This window comes from Endocarpon pusillum (assembly GCF_000464535.1).
Source record: "Endocarpon pusillum Z07020 unplaced genomic scaffold scaffold1790, whole genome shotgun sequence".
In the NCBI taxonomy this organism is placed as follows: Eukaryota; Fungi; Ascomycota; class Eurotiomycetes; order Verrucariales; family Verrucariaceae; genus Endocarpon; species Endocarpon pusillum.
In genome coordinates, this window is record NW_006916077.1 from 28,548 (window position 1) to 41,684 (window position 13,137).

The 13,137-nt window shown below is 50.4% G+C and overlaps 4 protein-coding genes across 4 annotated transcripts; 2 read left to right on the forward strand and 2 right to left on the reverse strand.

Moving 5' to 3' along the window:
- On the reverse strand, positions 1–3,013 carry EPUS_07200 (uncharacterized protein; the record flags this gene model as incomplete). The annotated part of the gene is made up of 3 exons (XM_007802774.1): positions 1–323; positions 384–1,355; positions 1,411–3,013. The coding sequence occupies 3 exons, from the start codon at positions 3,011–3,013 to the stop codon at positions 1–3; spliced, it is 2,898 nt and encodes a 965-aa protein (XP_007800965.1).
- A 2,492-nt stretch (positions 3,014–5,505) lies between these two features.
- On the forward strand, positions 5,506–9,408 carry EPUS_07201 (uncharacterized protein; the record flags this gene model as incomplete). The annotated part of the gene is made up of 6 exons (XM_007802775.1): positions 5,506–5,524; positions 5,576–5,620; positions 5,673–7,804; positions 7,851–8,576; positions 8,628–8,939; positions 9,016–9,408. 6 exons carry the CDS (start codon positions 5,506–5,508, stop codon positions 9,406–9,408), a joined length of 3,627 nt encoding a protein of 1,208 aa, XP_007800966.1.
- Positions 9,409–9,963: 555 nt separating this feature from the next.
- Positions 9,964–10,919, reverse strand: EPUS_07202 (uncharacterized protein; the record flags this gene model as incomplete). Its single annotated transcript, XM_007802776.1, has 2 exons — positions 9,964–10,545; positions 10,626–10,919. 2 exons carry the CDS (start codon positions 10,917–10,919, stop codon positions 9,964–9,966), a joined length of 876 nt encoding a protein of 291 aa, XP_007800967.1.
- A 253-nt stretch (positions 10,920–11,172) lies between these two features.
- EPUS_07203 (uncharacterized protein) lies at positions 11,173–12,358 on the forward strand (the record flags this gene model as incomplete). Its single annotated transcript, XM_007802777.1, has 2 exons — positions 11,173–11,383; positions 11,445–12,358. The coding sequence occupies 2 exons, from the start codon at positions 11,173–11,175 to the stop codon at positions 12,356–12,358; spliced, it is 1,125 nt and encodes a 374-aa protein (XP_007800968.1).
- Positions 12,359–13,137: the final 779 nt, after the last annotated feature.

The following is a 13,137-nucleotide window of genomic DNA, read 5'->3' on the forward strand; positions in this document are numbered from 1 at the left end:
CTACGTATAACTTCTCATGGCATCCTCATACCCCGTGCCACCCTTCAGATCCTGCTCAAACGACTGCGCGACCTGCAGCACGCGCGTGAGATGTGACATGGAAAATGGCTTAGCTTCGCTGAGGGCGAGCGCCTGTGCCGCACGGGTTGAGTTCTTGATCTGTCGTCCATTCAGGTTGTGCTTGGCCAGTGCGTCGAAGTCGGCTTCGTTGAACTCTGCAACCTCGACACCCTCGACGTTGCGGACTTTGTCGACGAACATCTGCCAGACGCTCTTTTTGGCTTTGGTGGTCAGCTCGCCGTATCTGAGCGCGACGTGGATCCCTGTATTGTGATGTTAGCTGTTTGTCAAGAAGAGGTGTGCGTGGAAAGAGTGCATCTTACGGGATTGGAAGGCGTCATCGAAGGTCTCGACCCGGTTGGTGGTCAGGAAGAGGATGCCCTGGAAGTACTCCAGCAGTCGGAGGAAGATGCTAACCAATGCGTTGCGGTGGATGTCGTGGATCGATCTTTTCTCCAGAAAGACATCTGCTTCATCCAGAAGAAGTACAGCTCCCCAGGCATGAGCGATATCAAGGATGTCAGTCAAATTCCGTTCGAGGACGCGGGGATCGGTGCCCAACTCTCCAGCGCTGACCATATACAGAGGACATTTCAGCAATTCAGCAATGCCCTCAGCGGTCAGAGTCTTTCCAGTGCCTGGAGGTCCGTGTAAGACTGCAACAAGACCCTTACCCTTGCCACTGATCACGTCGTCAATGTTCTTGGCCGCGCTGAATTTGTGTGAGGTTACAAGCGACTTTACGATAGACTTGTGGTTTTCAGGGAGAACCAGCGAATCGTAGGCGCCCTTGTTCCATTCGACATCTCTGATGCCAGAAACAGTGAATTCGAGCCAAAGTTTCTCACTGAAGGCGAATCCAAGGACAACCGGACTTGCTATTAGAAGCTCGTCATCTGTAAAGGAATCTTCTTTGGATCGTTGTGCGAGGCTGTCGAGCTTCTCCTTTGGCATGATCTCTTCCTCTTCATCGTCTGACTTGATTTCAACTACGTGGTGGTCACCGTTCTCATCTTCAATGACCTTGAATTTCTTCTTTGGCTTCGACTCATCCGACGAAGGGGTGCGTTTATCTTGCTCTCCAATCTCTGAGCTGTTCGAACCACCGCCGCAACAGTCACAACTATCATCGCCACTTTCGTCTGTCATTTCGAAATAATCATCTTCTTCCTTGGGCCTGACAGTGCTGACCTGATAGTTAGGATTGATGCGTCTGTGTATCGCAGGGTCCACCATGACCCGACCATTGATATTGATCTTCAGCACTGCCCGCTTCTTCTTCAGGTATGCCATCCCTGTAGAGTTGCGTCAATCTTTTTCATCGAGATGATGGCGAAGGACAGAGCTTACCTTTGTGGAAGCGATAATTCATGCCTTTCAAAGCGACAAATTTCTTACCTCGTTCGATGAGCTTTGTCTTCAACTCCTCTACATTCTTGTGGTACTTGATTGGATAACAACTGAGCGAGGAGATCTTCCGGGATCCTTTAAACGCGGAAACCTCGGCATGCATTGAGCCCATGCCAAATGCCTTACCATCGTACTCTAGGTAGCGGCCTTCAACAGAATACCACGTCCCATTCATGAAGCTCGATTCTTTGGTTGCATACTCGATTTTGAAGGCGCGAGGTTGCTCGTTATCGTTGTAAGTTGAAGTGTAAACAATGTCGTTTGGCTTGAACAATGCCCATAAAAGATCGAATGTGATCATGGCGTTCTCCAGCAGTGGATACAAAGTTTTCTTGGTCTCTGCGAAGTCTTTGTCCAGATACTTAACAAGCACTTTCAGGTGCTGTGCTTTCGTGGTGGCAGCTTTTCGCGCCTTTTTCTTCTTCTCTTTCTTGCCAGACGTCTTCAGCTCGCGCAGGTAGGCTCGTAGCTCTTCGAGGTACAGGAAGAGCATGTTAGGATCCAGTGATGGGGTGTCTTGCACCAGACTTAGACCTTTCACGTCCTGCATTACGTGCTGAATGGCTTCTTTCAATGGCTTACTTCTTATATCCACGAAGGTGGACTCGTATTTGTGCTCCCAATCGAATTGCCGTCGCACTGTGAAGATGTATTGGTTCCATTCGTCGGCATCTGGATCGTCCACAGTTTCGCTCAACTTGTAGTTGTGGATTGACGAATCCCAGAGTTGATCCACCCGCTTGAAAGCTATCTTTGAGGCTCGCTTGTTCTTTTTTGATTTGCTGCTCCGCGCCTTGCTACGAGTTCTCGTCTCATCCAAATCATTTGCCTGACTGGCGAATCCTGCACGATAAGCTCTTCGTGCTCGTCGCTTAGCTGCTGGGGTCCCTAATTCGCCAGCCGAGAGACCCAATCGTGCCAGCTGTGCCTCCACCGCTTGGAGTCTAGCCTCGTTAGGGTCATTCCCAGCGACCTGATCCGGCTCCACTTCATCCTCGGCCTTCTGCTTCGCTGCCTTCTTGGCTTTTGCTTTCGCCTTGGCTTTCGCCTTCAGAGACCTTTTGGTAGTCTTTTCACTCGCTGAAGATTCGTCGTCGTCATCTGCTGAGTCAGAAGAGTCACTTGTGGATGAATCTATAATGTGCCTCTTGGATCGACTTCGCTTCGCATCCTTCTGCTTCTTCGCCCTCGCTCTGGCCTTTTTCCGCCTTTTGCTTCGCTTGTCTGAGTCGCTCGACTCACTACTGGAGTCGGTATCGTCAGTGCCGTCTGACTCCTCTGAAGACGAAGAAGAAGAGGAGGATGAGTCATCGCTACTGTCACTTTCGCTCGACTGCTCCGCTTTCTTGCGCTCCTTCTTTACCTTCGGCCGTGATTGAAGCTTCCGAGACCTTTTACTATGCTTCTTGCAGCCAGCACTTTTGTCTTTCGCGTCGGCAGCGCCTGGTGATTTAAGTTTCTTCAACTGATTGGCTGCGCCACTTTCTTGAGGTGCATCTGCCTCATGCTTCGTCTCTGAGGGCTCCAATTTCACGTTCTCCATGGTCGTAGGGTTCTTTGCCGGTCTAATCAGACGCACAAGGGGTAGAGAGCTCAGCTGTAGTCGAGTAAGATATTATGTACGATAACGGGAAAAGAAAAGGTAGAGTGGTGGGAGTTGGGAGAGAGGCAGCAAAGGTAGCAGTGACACACAAGATGGTCAGGATGGTGGGAGAAACCCAGGACTATCAGGCTCCTGTGGCTCAGAAAGGACGCGTGACTAGTCAAGCAAATTGAACTGTGCCCGGTCTTGATGACTCTATCACTCCCTCTGTTAAGGATCGAAGCACCGAGCGAAAATGGACAGGACAGGACATGAGCTTTTTAGAACACTCGCATAATAGGCAGCATGCAGAATTTTCAGAGGCTGAGCAATTTCTGCCTGATCTATGCAATGACATGCACCAGCGGCAACAGGCTGTGTGCTTGAGACGGCGAGTCAGTGATACTGACCGCAGGCAGCCTTCTGCGCTATTGTTCCTCCATCCTTGGGGGGTTGCCCATTAGCTTAGTCCCTTCCCGGCGACGACATGTGAGGCTAAGTTAGTAAATGACCGGAGGACCGAAGGACCCAAACCCTCCTGAAGAATAAAAGACCTCCAGACCCTGCTTGCCGGCAAAGGATCCGGTAGCTTACTGGCTAACCTTCTTCTGTTCCAGGTAGCATACATCTCCGATCGAATTAAAGAGCTTCATACATTGTCTGCAGGATGTGGACAGTGGACAGTGGACGGTGGACAGCTGTTGAAGTCACCCTTCAGCAGCTCATTGGAAGAATGGTGTGATGCTGGGGATGCTCCCGCTTGCGATTTGATATGTCCATTGTCATACGTACCCAGATCCAAGGTTACTAATCGGTGGGATTCAGCAGTTTGACAACATATGCAACACGGTCACCTGCATACACCGACTGTCAACATTGGACACCAAACGCTATGCAAGAATCCAGAATTCGAATTGCAGCAAGGTGACCGCCTACGTGAAGCCCGGGTGTAACACTGGGCCTCTTCTCAAGAAGCGCAGGCGCAATCACAGTTTGAGGGGTCTTCTGCTTGTGCGTGGTATGGAACGTCAGACATCTTATCCTACGTCTACATCGTACTTGGGCCTATAGCCTGACTCCAATCCAGAAGATGGCCTACCCCAGCCCTGCACATCTCTTCCGTTATTACACATCAGATAATCTCCAGACCATGTCAACCCGGCACATCCGGGTAGGTCAGCAGTACCAAACCTTGTTATACCACCCTGTACTCCATATTTAGTATCAGCTGGCGACATTAGTCGGCTCTACGACTACGAAGGGCTGCTTGGCTTCCTTTCTTTATAGCGCCAATCCTTCCCGCATGTTCTTCTTGTTTTGGGCAATCATGAATTCTTTAGGGGTTGAGAGCTGAAGGTCTTGCAGCAGCAAAGAAGAACCACTCCTTCAAGGCAAGTTCTCTGTTTTGAACCGTACCCTGGTGGACGTATCTGACAGCATCACGATTCTGGGCTGTACCCTGCAGGCTTACATTCCACCTCAGAGCCACAGAGCGGTTGAAAGCAAGGTGAACAACTTCAGGAAGATCAGGGATTGGATAGTGGACGACCACAACGCGGAACATGTTTAGGACGTTGGATGACTACAAGATCAACTTCATGCAGCAGAGAAGGAAGATGTTGCTGGCTCGCGTTCCCTACGTCCTATCCTTGTTGTAACGCACTACGCTCCGAGCATCCGTGGTTGTAGTGCAATCTAACATGGGACAAATATCTATGGATATACTTTCGCAACAGAATTACTAGACAGCGAGGGCAACACATTCTCATCATATTCGACTTACCATACTTGGCTTTTCAGGCATACATTACTCGACCCACCTACAGAAGGGAAGATTAAGGCTGATCAGCAACCAAAGAGGTTACATCTTTCCAGAGGCCAGTCTTCGTCGAGAGAATAAGACCGTATTGAGGCATTTACAACCCAAGACCTGGCTCAGCCACCATACTTTAACAGAGGCAGCCAGCACAAAGCTTTCGATGTTGAAAAAACAATCAAGTGCTGATATTCCAAGCCATCTACAGGAATTGCCTAGCATGCTATGACATGATGTTAAATGTGTACGCGGGGAGTGTAAGTCATGAGTGATCCATCGGTATCGTTCACATTCTTTTCCCAGCAATGCCCTGGTGATAACTACCGTAACTAGTGGAGTCACAAGGTCTGAAACCTTGCGAAGAGTCATACATAGTCCATGGGGAGTAGCTTGGCGCATAATGACGCCTTCCTGAATTCACACATACACTGGGTTGAACACAAAGTAGCATGCATAGAAAGTTGACAAGTGAACAGACGCGGTCCATTGACATTCGTAGCAAAGGCAACGTGGTTCTTCACGTCCAGAAACACGTGTCTTGCTTCCAACCCAGACCCGATGTGGCTGCGCAGATTCAAGCATATCCCATTCCATCTGGAGGGTCCTTAAGAATCATAGAACGCCGCTGTGGCTGGCCATGGACCGCAGACGAAAGCGTATGCGGCTCAGACGCATGTAATTGAGTTCAAGCTGATCAACCCTCGCAGGCGAACTACGTGATCTCAATGCGCGCGCATGGGCAGGCGAAAGAGGTAACATCCCACCACCAGCAGACTTCTACCAGGGTGATTAATGCGATCGCAGACATTCTCAATGTCGGAAACTCCCTCGATTCATCCCTTAAGAAAAACACTGCTTTCATCAAGCGCTTGCGTACCGGCATAACCGCGACTGCCCTGACTGGCTTTCTGACCGAAGTTCGAACATTATCCCTGCAAAAATACATATCTGAGATTATCTCTGCCACTGCCGAAGGTATTGCGAAACTGAAGACCCCTGGTGAGATATCCGCAGGGGTAGAGATCGTCAGCGCTCTACATCAGCGCTTTGGTCCGGCCGAATTTACGAAACAGCTTGGGTGGTTGCTTGGCCGAGGATTAAGTGCGCCCGATAAGGCACAGGTCAAAACGTGGAGTCAGGATGTGCGGGAGCGAGAGGAAAAGGAGCGCCTACTTCGACACCGCACACTGTTGAAGGTGGTCACAGAACTTTGGCTGGTGGGTGTACTCAGAAGTCTGGAGGACGTGGAGCGGCCTGAGGATGCCTCTGGGAAGGGGAAGGAAAGTCAATCACCAATTGCAAACAAAGGTGACAACAATTCTCGAACGAAGACCCAGGTCTCTGGAAATCGCACGGAACAGGAGCAGGACACGGATCCATTTCCTCTAGAGGTTCTCAAAGAGCTTCTCGGGCATGATCGCGATCATACAAACCTATCGCTTGCGGTCCTCTTTGTCAAAAGCTTCAGCTGGGATGTGCTGGGGCTCAGCGCAGGAAGAAACAAGAAGAGGACGACTCTGGAAGCTGATGGTGCCACGTCAAGCCCCATCAAAGAATCGTTCGATGTGGCTTCTAGTGACGAGAATGAGTCGGATGAGTTTGCTGATGATGAGTCACCTTTGGTGTCTGAAAAGCTACAAACTCGATTTACGAATATCCTAGTCAAATATCTGGAAGACGTCAAGTCTCATCTTATCCGGGACCAAAAGGCTCTCAACATTCAGAGTCGTCGAAATGCCGAGGCCTACGTCAAGAGCGGAGAAGTCTTCGAAGACCGACAGGCCAATTTCGAAAAGCAGACCAAGACACTTGAGAAGCTCATTGCAAGCGCCCAGACGCTTTGCGATATCCTTGGTGAGGAGATGCCAGATCTCACTGAGAAAGAGCCAGCTGACGTTACGGCTGCTACTGGAATTGGACTTGTGAGGACAGGGGACTACCTCAAAGGCCAGAGTGATGGCTCAGGTATATGGGAGGACGAGGATGAGCGCCGCTTCTATGAGAATCTGGTAGATCTCAAAGGCCGAGTGCCAGCTGTCTTGCTGGAGGATGGCACTAAGAAGAAGAAAGCCAACGCAAATGACCCCGTACCAAAACGACCAGCCAGCGCAGGTGAAGATGGTGCTAATGCTGGAATGGGGGACAGTGCGGCCGACTCAGAGACCAAAGCAACTGATGGTGAAGACCAGTCTACGGAAGCAGTAAGCAAAACGGTTGGTACACAAGTCGACGCTTTACTTGCTCGACTTCCTGAGCTGCAGACCAAAGATATGGTGGACCAATTCGCTCTGGAATTCTGCTTTCTCAATTCAAAAGCGTCCCGGAATCGACTTATCAAGACTGTTTCTGAGGTACCCAAAGGCCGGTCAGACCTCTTACCTCTATATGCTAGACTGGTAGCCACTCTGGGTCAGTATCTGCCAGATATCACGCAAGGCCTTATTTCCTACCTGGATGATGAGTTTCGCAGCCTTCAGCGCCGCAAGTCAAAAGATTTTTTGGGACAAATTCGAATGCTCAACATTCGTTATCTGGCAGAGCTTACAAAGTTCGGAGTCGTGCCGGATCACGTCATCTTTCACTGTTTCAAAGTCTGTCTCGATGAGCTTACGCGAATGAATATCGAAATCATCGGCAATCTGCTGGAGAATTGTGGGCGCTACTTGCTTCGTAATCCCAGTACTTCCCCTCGCATGATCTCTTTCTTAGAAACCTTGAATCGCAAGAAATCAGCACAGCATCTAGGCCAGCAAGAGCGGATGCTAATCGAGAATGCTATGTACTACGTTGATCCACCTCAGCGATCGGCAATACAGCAGAAGGAGCGTACTCCGATGGATCTCTTCATTCGCCAGCTGATCTACCTTGACATGAACAAGAGGAACTACACCAAGATCCTCAAGTCGATCCGCAAACTCCATTGGGAGGAGTCCGAGGTATGGTCAGACTGTTCCATAGTCTTTAGTTGCTAACGACTTCCAGGTTGTTGCAATACTGGAGAAGATATTCAGCAAGCCAGGAAAAGTCAAATTCAGCAACATACATCTGCTAGCCATCTTGGCTAGTGCTCTGTATCGCTACCATCAAGACTTCGTCATTGGAATTATCGATAACGTCCTTGAACAGATTACTCTGGGCTTGGAGCAGAATGATTTCAAGTTCAGCCAGCGAAGAATAGCAGATGTCAAATACCTTGGTGAACTTTATAACTACAAACTAGTTGACTCCACCGTCATTTTCGACATGCTCTATCGCATTGTCACGTTTGGTCACGAAGGAGGCACACCGGCCCCTGGTAAGGTCAATCCGCTCGATCAGCCAGACGACTTCTTCCGAATTCGCCTAGTATGCACCATTCTGGATACCTGTGGTGTCTGCTTTGACCGTGGAAATTCTCGCAAGAAGCTGGATTTCTTCCTCACTTTCTTCCAATACTATATCAGAACCAAGGACGTGCTACCAATGGACATCGATTTCATCGTACAAGACACTTTCGCGCTGGTGAGACCACAGTGGAGGCTTATTACTGATCTGCAAGAGGCGACGCGTGCATTCTCGGAAGCAATCACGGCCAACTACACCCAGCAAAACCAAGAAAAGGTGACGGAGCATGAAGACGACCTCGAAGATTCTCCTTCTGATGAGGATGTCGAAAGAGAGCTACTGGCCGATGTCGAAGAAGAGGGCTCTTCAGCTGAGGAACCTGAAGTAATTACATCTCAGCCCAATGTGATATAGGTCCTGCTGACATTCCATCAGGAGAACGTAGATGAGCCCCCACAACTAACCACGTCCGAGTCGGAAGAGGAGCAAATCTATGTGACACGACGAGAGGAGGAGTTCGATCCCGAAGCTGAAGCTGACTTTGATCAAGAATTCGAGAAAATGATGGCTGAAAGTCTGGATTCGCGAAAGTTCGAGCGCAAACCCCTATTCGACGTGCCACTGCCTATGCGGCGTGGGCAGCGCGAGACGAATAGCTTCGTTGAAGAAATTGCAGAATCTGGCGCGCAGACGCCTCCAAGCACAATGTCGTTTGCTCTGATGACAAAGAAAGGCAACCGTCAACAGGTAAGCCTGGCTACACGGACAGGCCCAGAGTTGAACACCACAGAGTTGTTTGTGCAGATTGCTGACACAGTTGCAGACCCGCACGATTGACCTGCCTTCGAATTCCCATTTTGCAGTCGCCATGAAATCCCAGCAACAGGCTGAGCGCGAAGAGCAACAACGGATCAAGAATTTGGTGCTGAATTACGACCTTAGTAATGACGGCGACCAACATGATGGTGAAGCGCAAGATTTTCTTACACCCATTTCCGAGCTTGAAACGAATCCCAACCATACTTACAGACGTCGTCTAGGCTCTGAGAGGTACAGTGCTTCTCATTCTAGATCTGAGCGATCTGGATCCCACCGAAACGCACCCCGTGCAAGGAAATTGCAGCTCAGCGATGTTGATTGGTACGCTCAACGTTCAAGCCGTGGCGGTGGTCGTGGCCGCGGACGTCCCAAGCCTAATATTGTCGAGAGAAAGTAATACTGATAGGCCGCCGTTTGCCCAGCAGGACTTGAAATCGTGTCTATCACTCCTGTAATAGACTGACTCGTACGCGGGCCCCGCCCAAGGCCTGACATGCATGTTTGCACGGTTACCTTCGAACCTTTGGCCAGCAGAGACCGCGCCCTGGTCAGGTGGCAATCGCACCGATAACGGAGCCGAGGATCTAAGCCTACAACCCGGGGGATAGAGTTGCCAACGAGGCAGAGCAGGGAAGGAGACAGCAAAAGAGAGTCACTCCGGTAGCGAAGCGCAGAAGAAAGCTTCTACCAACAACTCTAGAGGACTGGAAAATGGAGAGGGCGAGCTTATCGATGGTTCATCATTGGTAGATAGTGAGGATTGGATTGCGGACACGGCAAGTTTCGGCCTTTGCACCTTCTCATGAGGTCTTCTATCAGGCCAGTCGAGAAAGAGGACTGGAGCAGGCCAACGAGGCAAGCCCAAGGGCCGCGAAATTATCATTGCTGTGCTGGTGCTCTCCAGCGACACCTAAGTCGATATCCCAATCCAAGCCTGAGCTTTCTCTTCGTTCTAGTGTGGTTTTGTGCACAATACATTTGCTAGTTCTATGGTGAACAGCATCCGATCAGATGCCTCTATTTCCACCACGTCAGCCTTGATATGGTTGCTTGTACTGAGCTGTCCTCCAAGTTCTGTCTTCCAGTCCTTTACATCCCATTCCAGGCCCTTTGTACTGATTACCGCAGGGCCACGGACGGGAATGATTCCTACGCTCTCTTGAAATATGTGGTTTGCGCCAGGAGCCAGACCGTGAATGAGGTTGCGTCCCTTCTCCAGCACGAAGGACAGACTCTGTTCTGAGAGCAGATAGATATCTCCCGTCAGCAGTTCTGCATCACTGACAGCCTTGAACAAGTGATGGACAATCGAGAAGCCTTGATCGACACGCCCACCCAGACATCCAAAGACGACGACGTCGACACGATCTTCCGAGTTTCTCTTCCCGTGCTCCTTTAGCCATCGTAAGGCCTTGGTGAAGTCTGTCGAGTCCTGGTCAGGCACTCGCACAATCTGCGTTCTTCCTGCGTCTTGGAAAAAGTCTCGTACATCATCCCTGAGCGAGTCCAGATCCCCAACGATAGCATCGGGAAACTAGAATTGGGGAACAGATAAGCGATTCACGACGTCTCACTATGTGCTCATGCAAAGCGATTGTGACCCGGCCGACTTACTCTACGTAATGGATCATTTTGCTGCCGCTGAAATATGTCATATAGCTGGTTCGCACCGCCATCACCACATGTTATCATTGACGCTGGGATGATTAGTAGATCTCCTTCTGCGGAAGGCTGCAGCAGCATACCACGACCAACAACCCTCTTGTATGCCGACTCGTTCAAGGACTGATTCAGTAGTAGCAGGGCATACGGGGTTTTGAGCTCCACATCAGTGAAGAACTTTGCTGGATGCCAGTTCATGACTTGATGCTCGTCAAAGCAGATTGTGCCATCGCGCCATGGTGCCATCGGTATCGGTATCGGTATCGGTATCCGTGGAGGAAGCTGATTGCCTATTCTAGATTAGTCTTCATTTATTTACAGCGTAACTTAGTTACTAACTAGTACTACTTAGTGCATCGCCAAGGGAAAGATTTGCATACGTCAAGCATCGCGCTTCAATCTCTTGGGCGATTCCCTTCAATCTCCATGTCCACGTCCACGTCCACAACCTGCATCTCACCACACATCTTCATCTTGATCCCCTGTTCGTCGACCTGCCATGCTTCGTCCTGCGTCACGCTCCATCCTACGATCTGCCCAGGGTTCTTTTGCTCCAGTACCGACTGCTGCAACCAAGCGATTTCTGAGTACTGCGCCGCCGCACCAAAAGTCGCGAAGTTGGAAGAGCAGTGCAGCAAGATGGGGTCTTGCTATCGCAGGCTTGTACTATTATAATACTAGCGAACTCTTCGCCGAGCAACCAGCGGAATGTACGTTACGCTGGTCAACGCATGACCCAAGGAAATCCTTACCCATCTGACATGATGCTAGACCGGCTGGATCCTAAAGCAGATTATGACGAAGGCAACAGTCCTACTCTCGATGCCCTTACACAGTCATCTCGCGAAAAGAAGCAAAATCAACAGTCCGTTCTCTCGTCAAGAGCTTCGGACGCCAACAGCAACTCCGAGACCACATCCTTCGCATCGTCACAGTTAGGATCGAATCCTACGCCTACACCCTCTGCTTCCGACCCCGCTGAGCTCGAAGAAGAAGCATCCAGCGAAGGTGCATTCAATCCAGTCACTGGTGAGATCAACTGGGACTGCCCATGTCTCGGTGGTATGGCACATGGCCCTTGTGGCGAGCAATTCCGCGCTGCTTTTTCATGCTTCGTCTTCTCGGAAGAGGAGCCCAAGGGAATGGACTGCATCGACAAGTTCAAGGGCATGCAGGATTGCTTCCGGGAGCATCCTGATGTGTATGCGGCGGAGCTTGAGGGAGATGATGACGGGGAACTCGACGAGGGTCTGGAAGAAGAAAGGAAAGAACTTGTCAAAGAGATCAAGGAGAGAAGGGACAATGCTGGCATGGCGGCCGCAAAGCCAGCGGAAGGAAAGCGCCTTCTGGAGGATGATCCGCCAATGGAGAGAAAGCCACTTGTAAGGAGATCTCAACCTAAACCTCAGCCTGAGCTTCAACCTTCTCCTCCACCAATAGCTTCGACGCCGCCACCACCACCATCGCCATCATCACCAAGCTCAGAACCTCACCCATCCATGTCAGAAGACCACGAAGCCGATGCGAGAGCGAAAGGCAAGCCTCTCCCTACGAAGCGACAACCTGAGTCAAATCCAGACAAAGCGTCGCAAAGGGAAGCTTTCGATCAAGACCTTGAGCTGATGCCGAAAGAATGGCACGATGGTCGTTCGGCAAAAACCTCGGATAAGAAGACAGAGAAATAGAAAGATCAAGATGTACAATATTACTATATTACTGGGACCAGCGCATTCAGCATTCAAGGAGTACGAAAATTGGGCGTTACTCCTAACTTAACATGTACCCTGACCTTGTGTGAGCCTACTACCTCCTAGTTACTAGACGTCGAAGAAGGCGGCTGCAATCTACTCCTCTTTACCACTTACACAGTCACAGAGACCAAGATTTAGGGACCAGAGCGTGACTTTAATGTACAGCCGGTTTTACCCTTCTCAGAGTTTACTACCACCAGTAGTAGTACCGTCGTCCCTAGCGATTTCTATAACTAATTTCCCGAACTGGTTTCCTTTCTTCATATCCTCAAAGAGACCATCAATTCCCTCGAGATTGTCAAGACCCTGCACCGTCCTCGAAATGACCGGCTTGATTTCTTTCTGTCTGACGAACTCAATCATCTCTTGGAACTCCTTCCTCGATCCCATGGTTGAGCCCTTGAGCTCGATGTTTCTCAGCACCGCCTGCATGAGGAAGGGCATCTTGGGCCCGAGGGTCATGCCGTACGAGACTATGACTCCACCAGGCTGTCAGGAGAAGACGGATCAGTACCGCCAGTGGCATTGTGCATCAGGACACCATGGTATGGTGCAGAACTGACCTTCAAGATCTTAGCCCCCTTCTCCACCACATCTCCACCGGCGCCATCCACGAACGCGTCAAAAAGCGGCGTCCTCCCCGTCGCAGCATTCCCTCCGTCCCTCACCAAGCCGAGCAACTTCCTCTCCCACCCCTCCTCCCTATAGCTCAC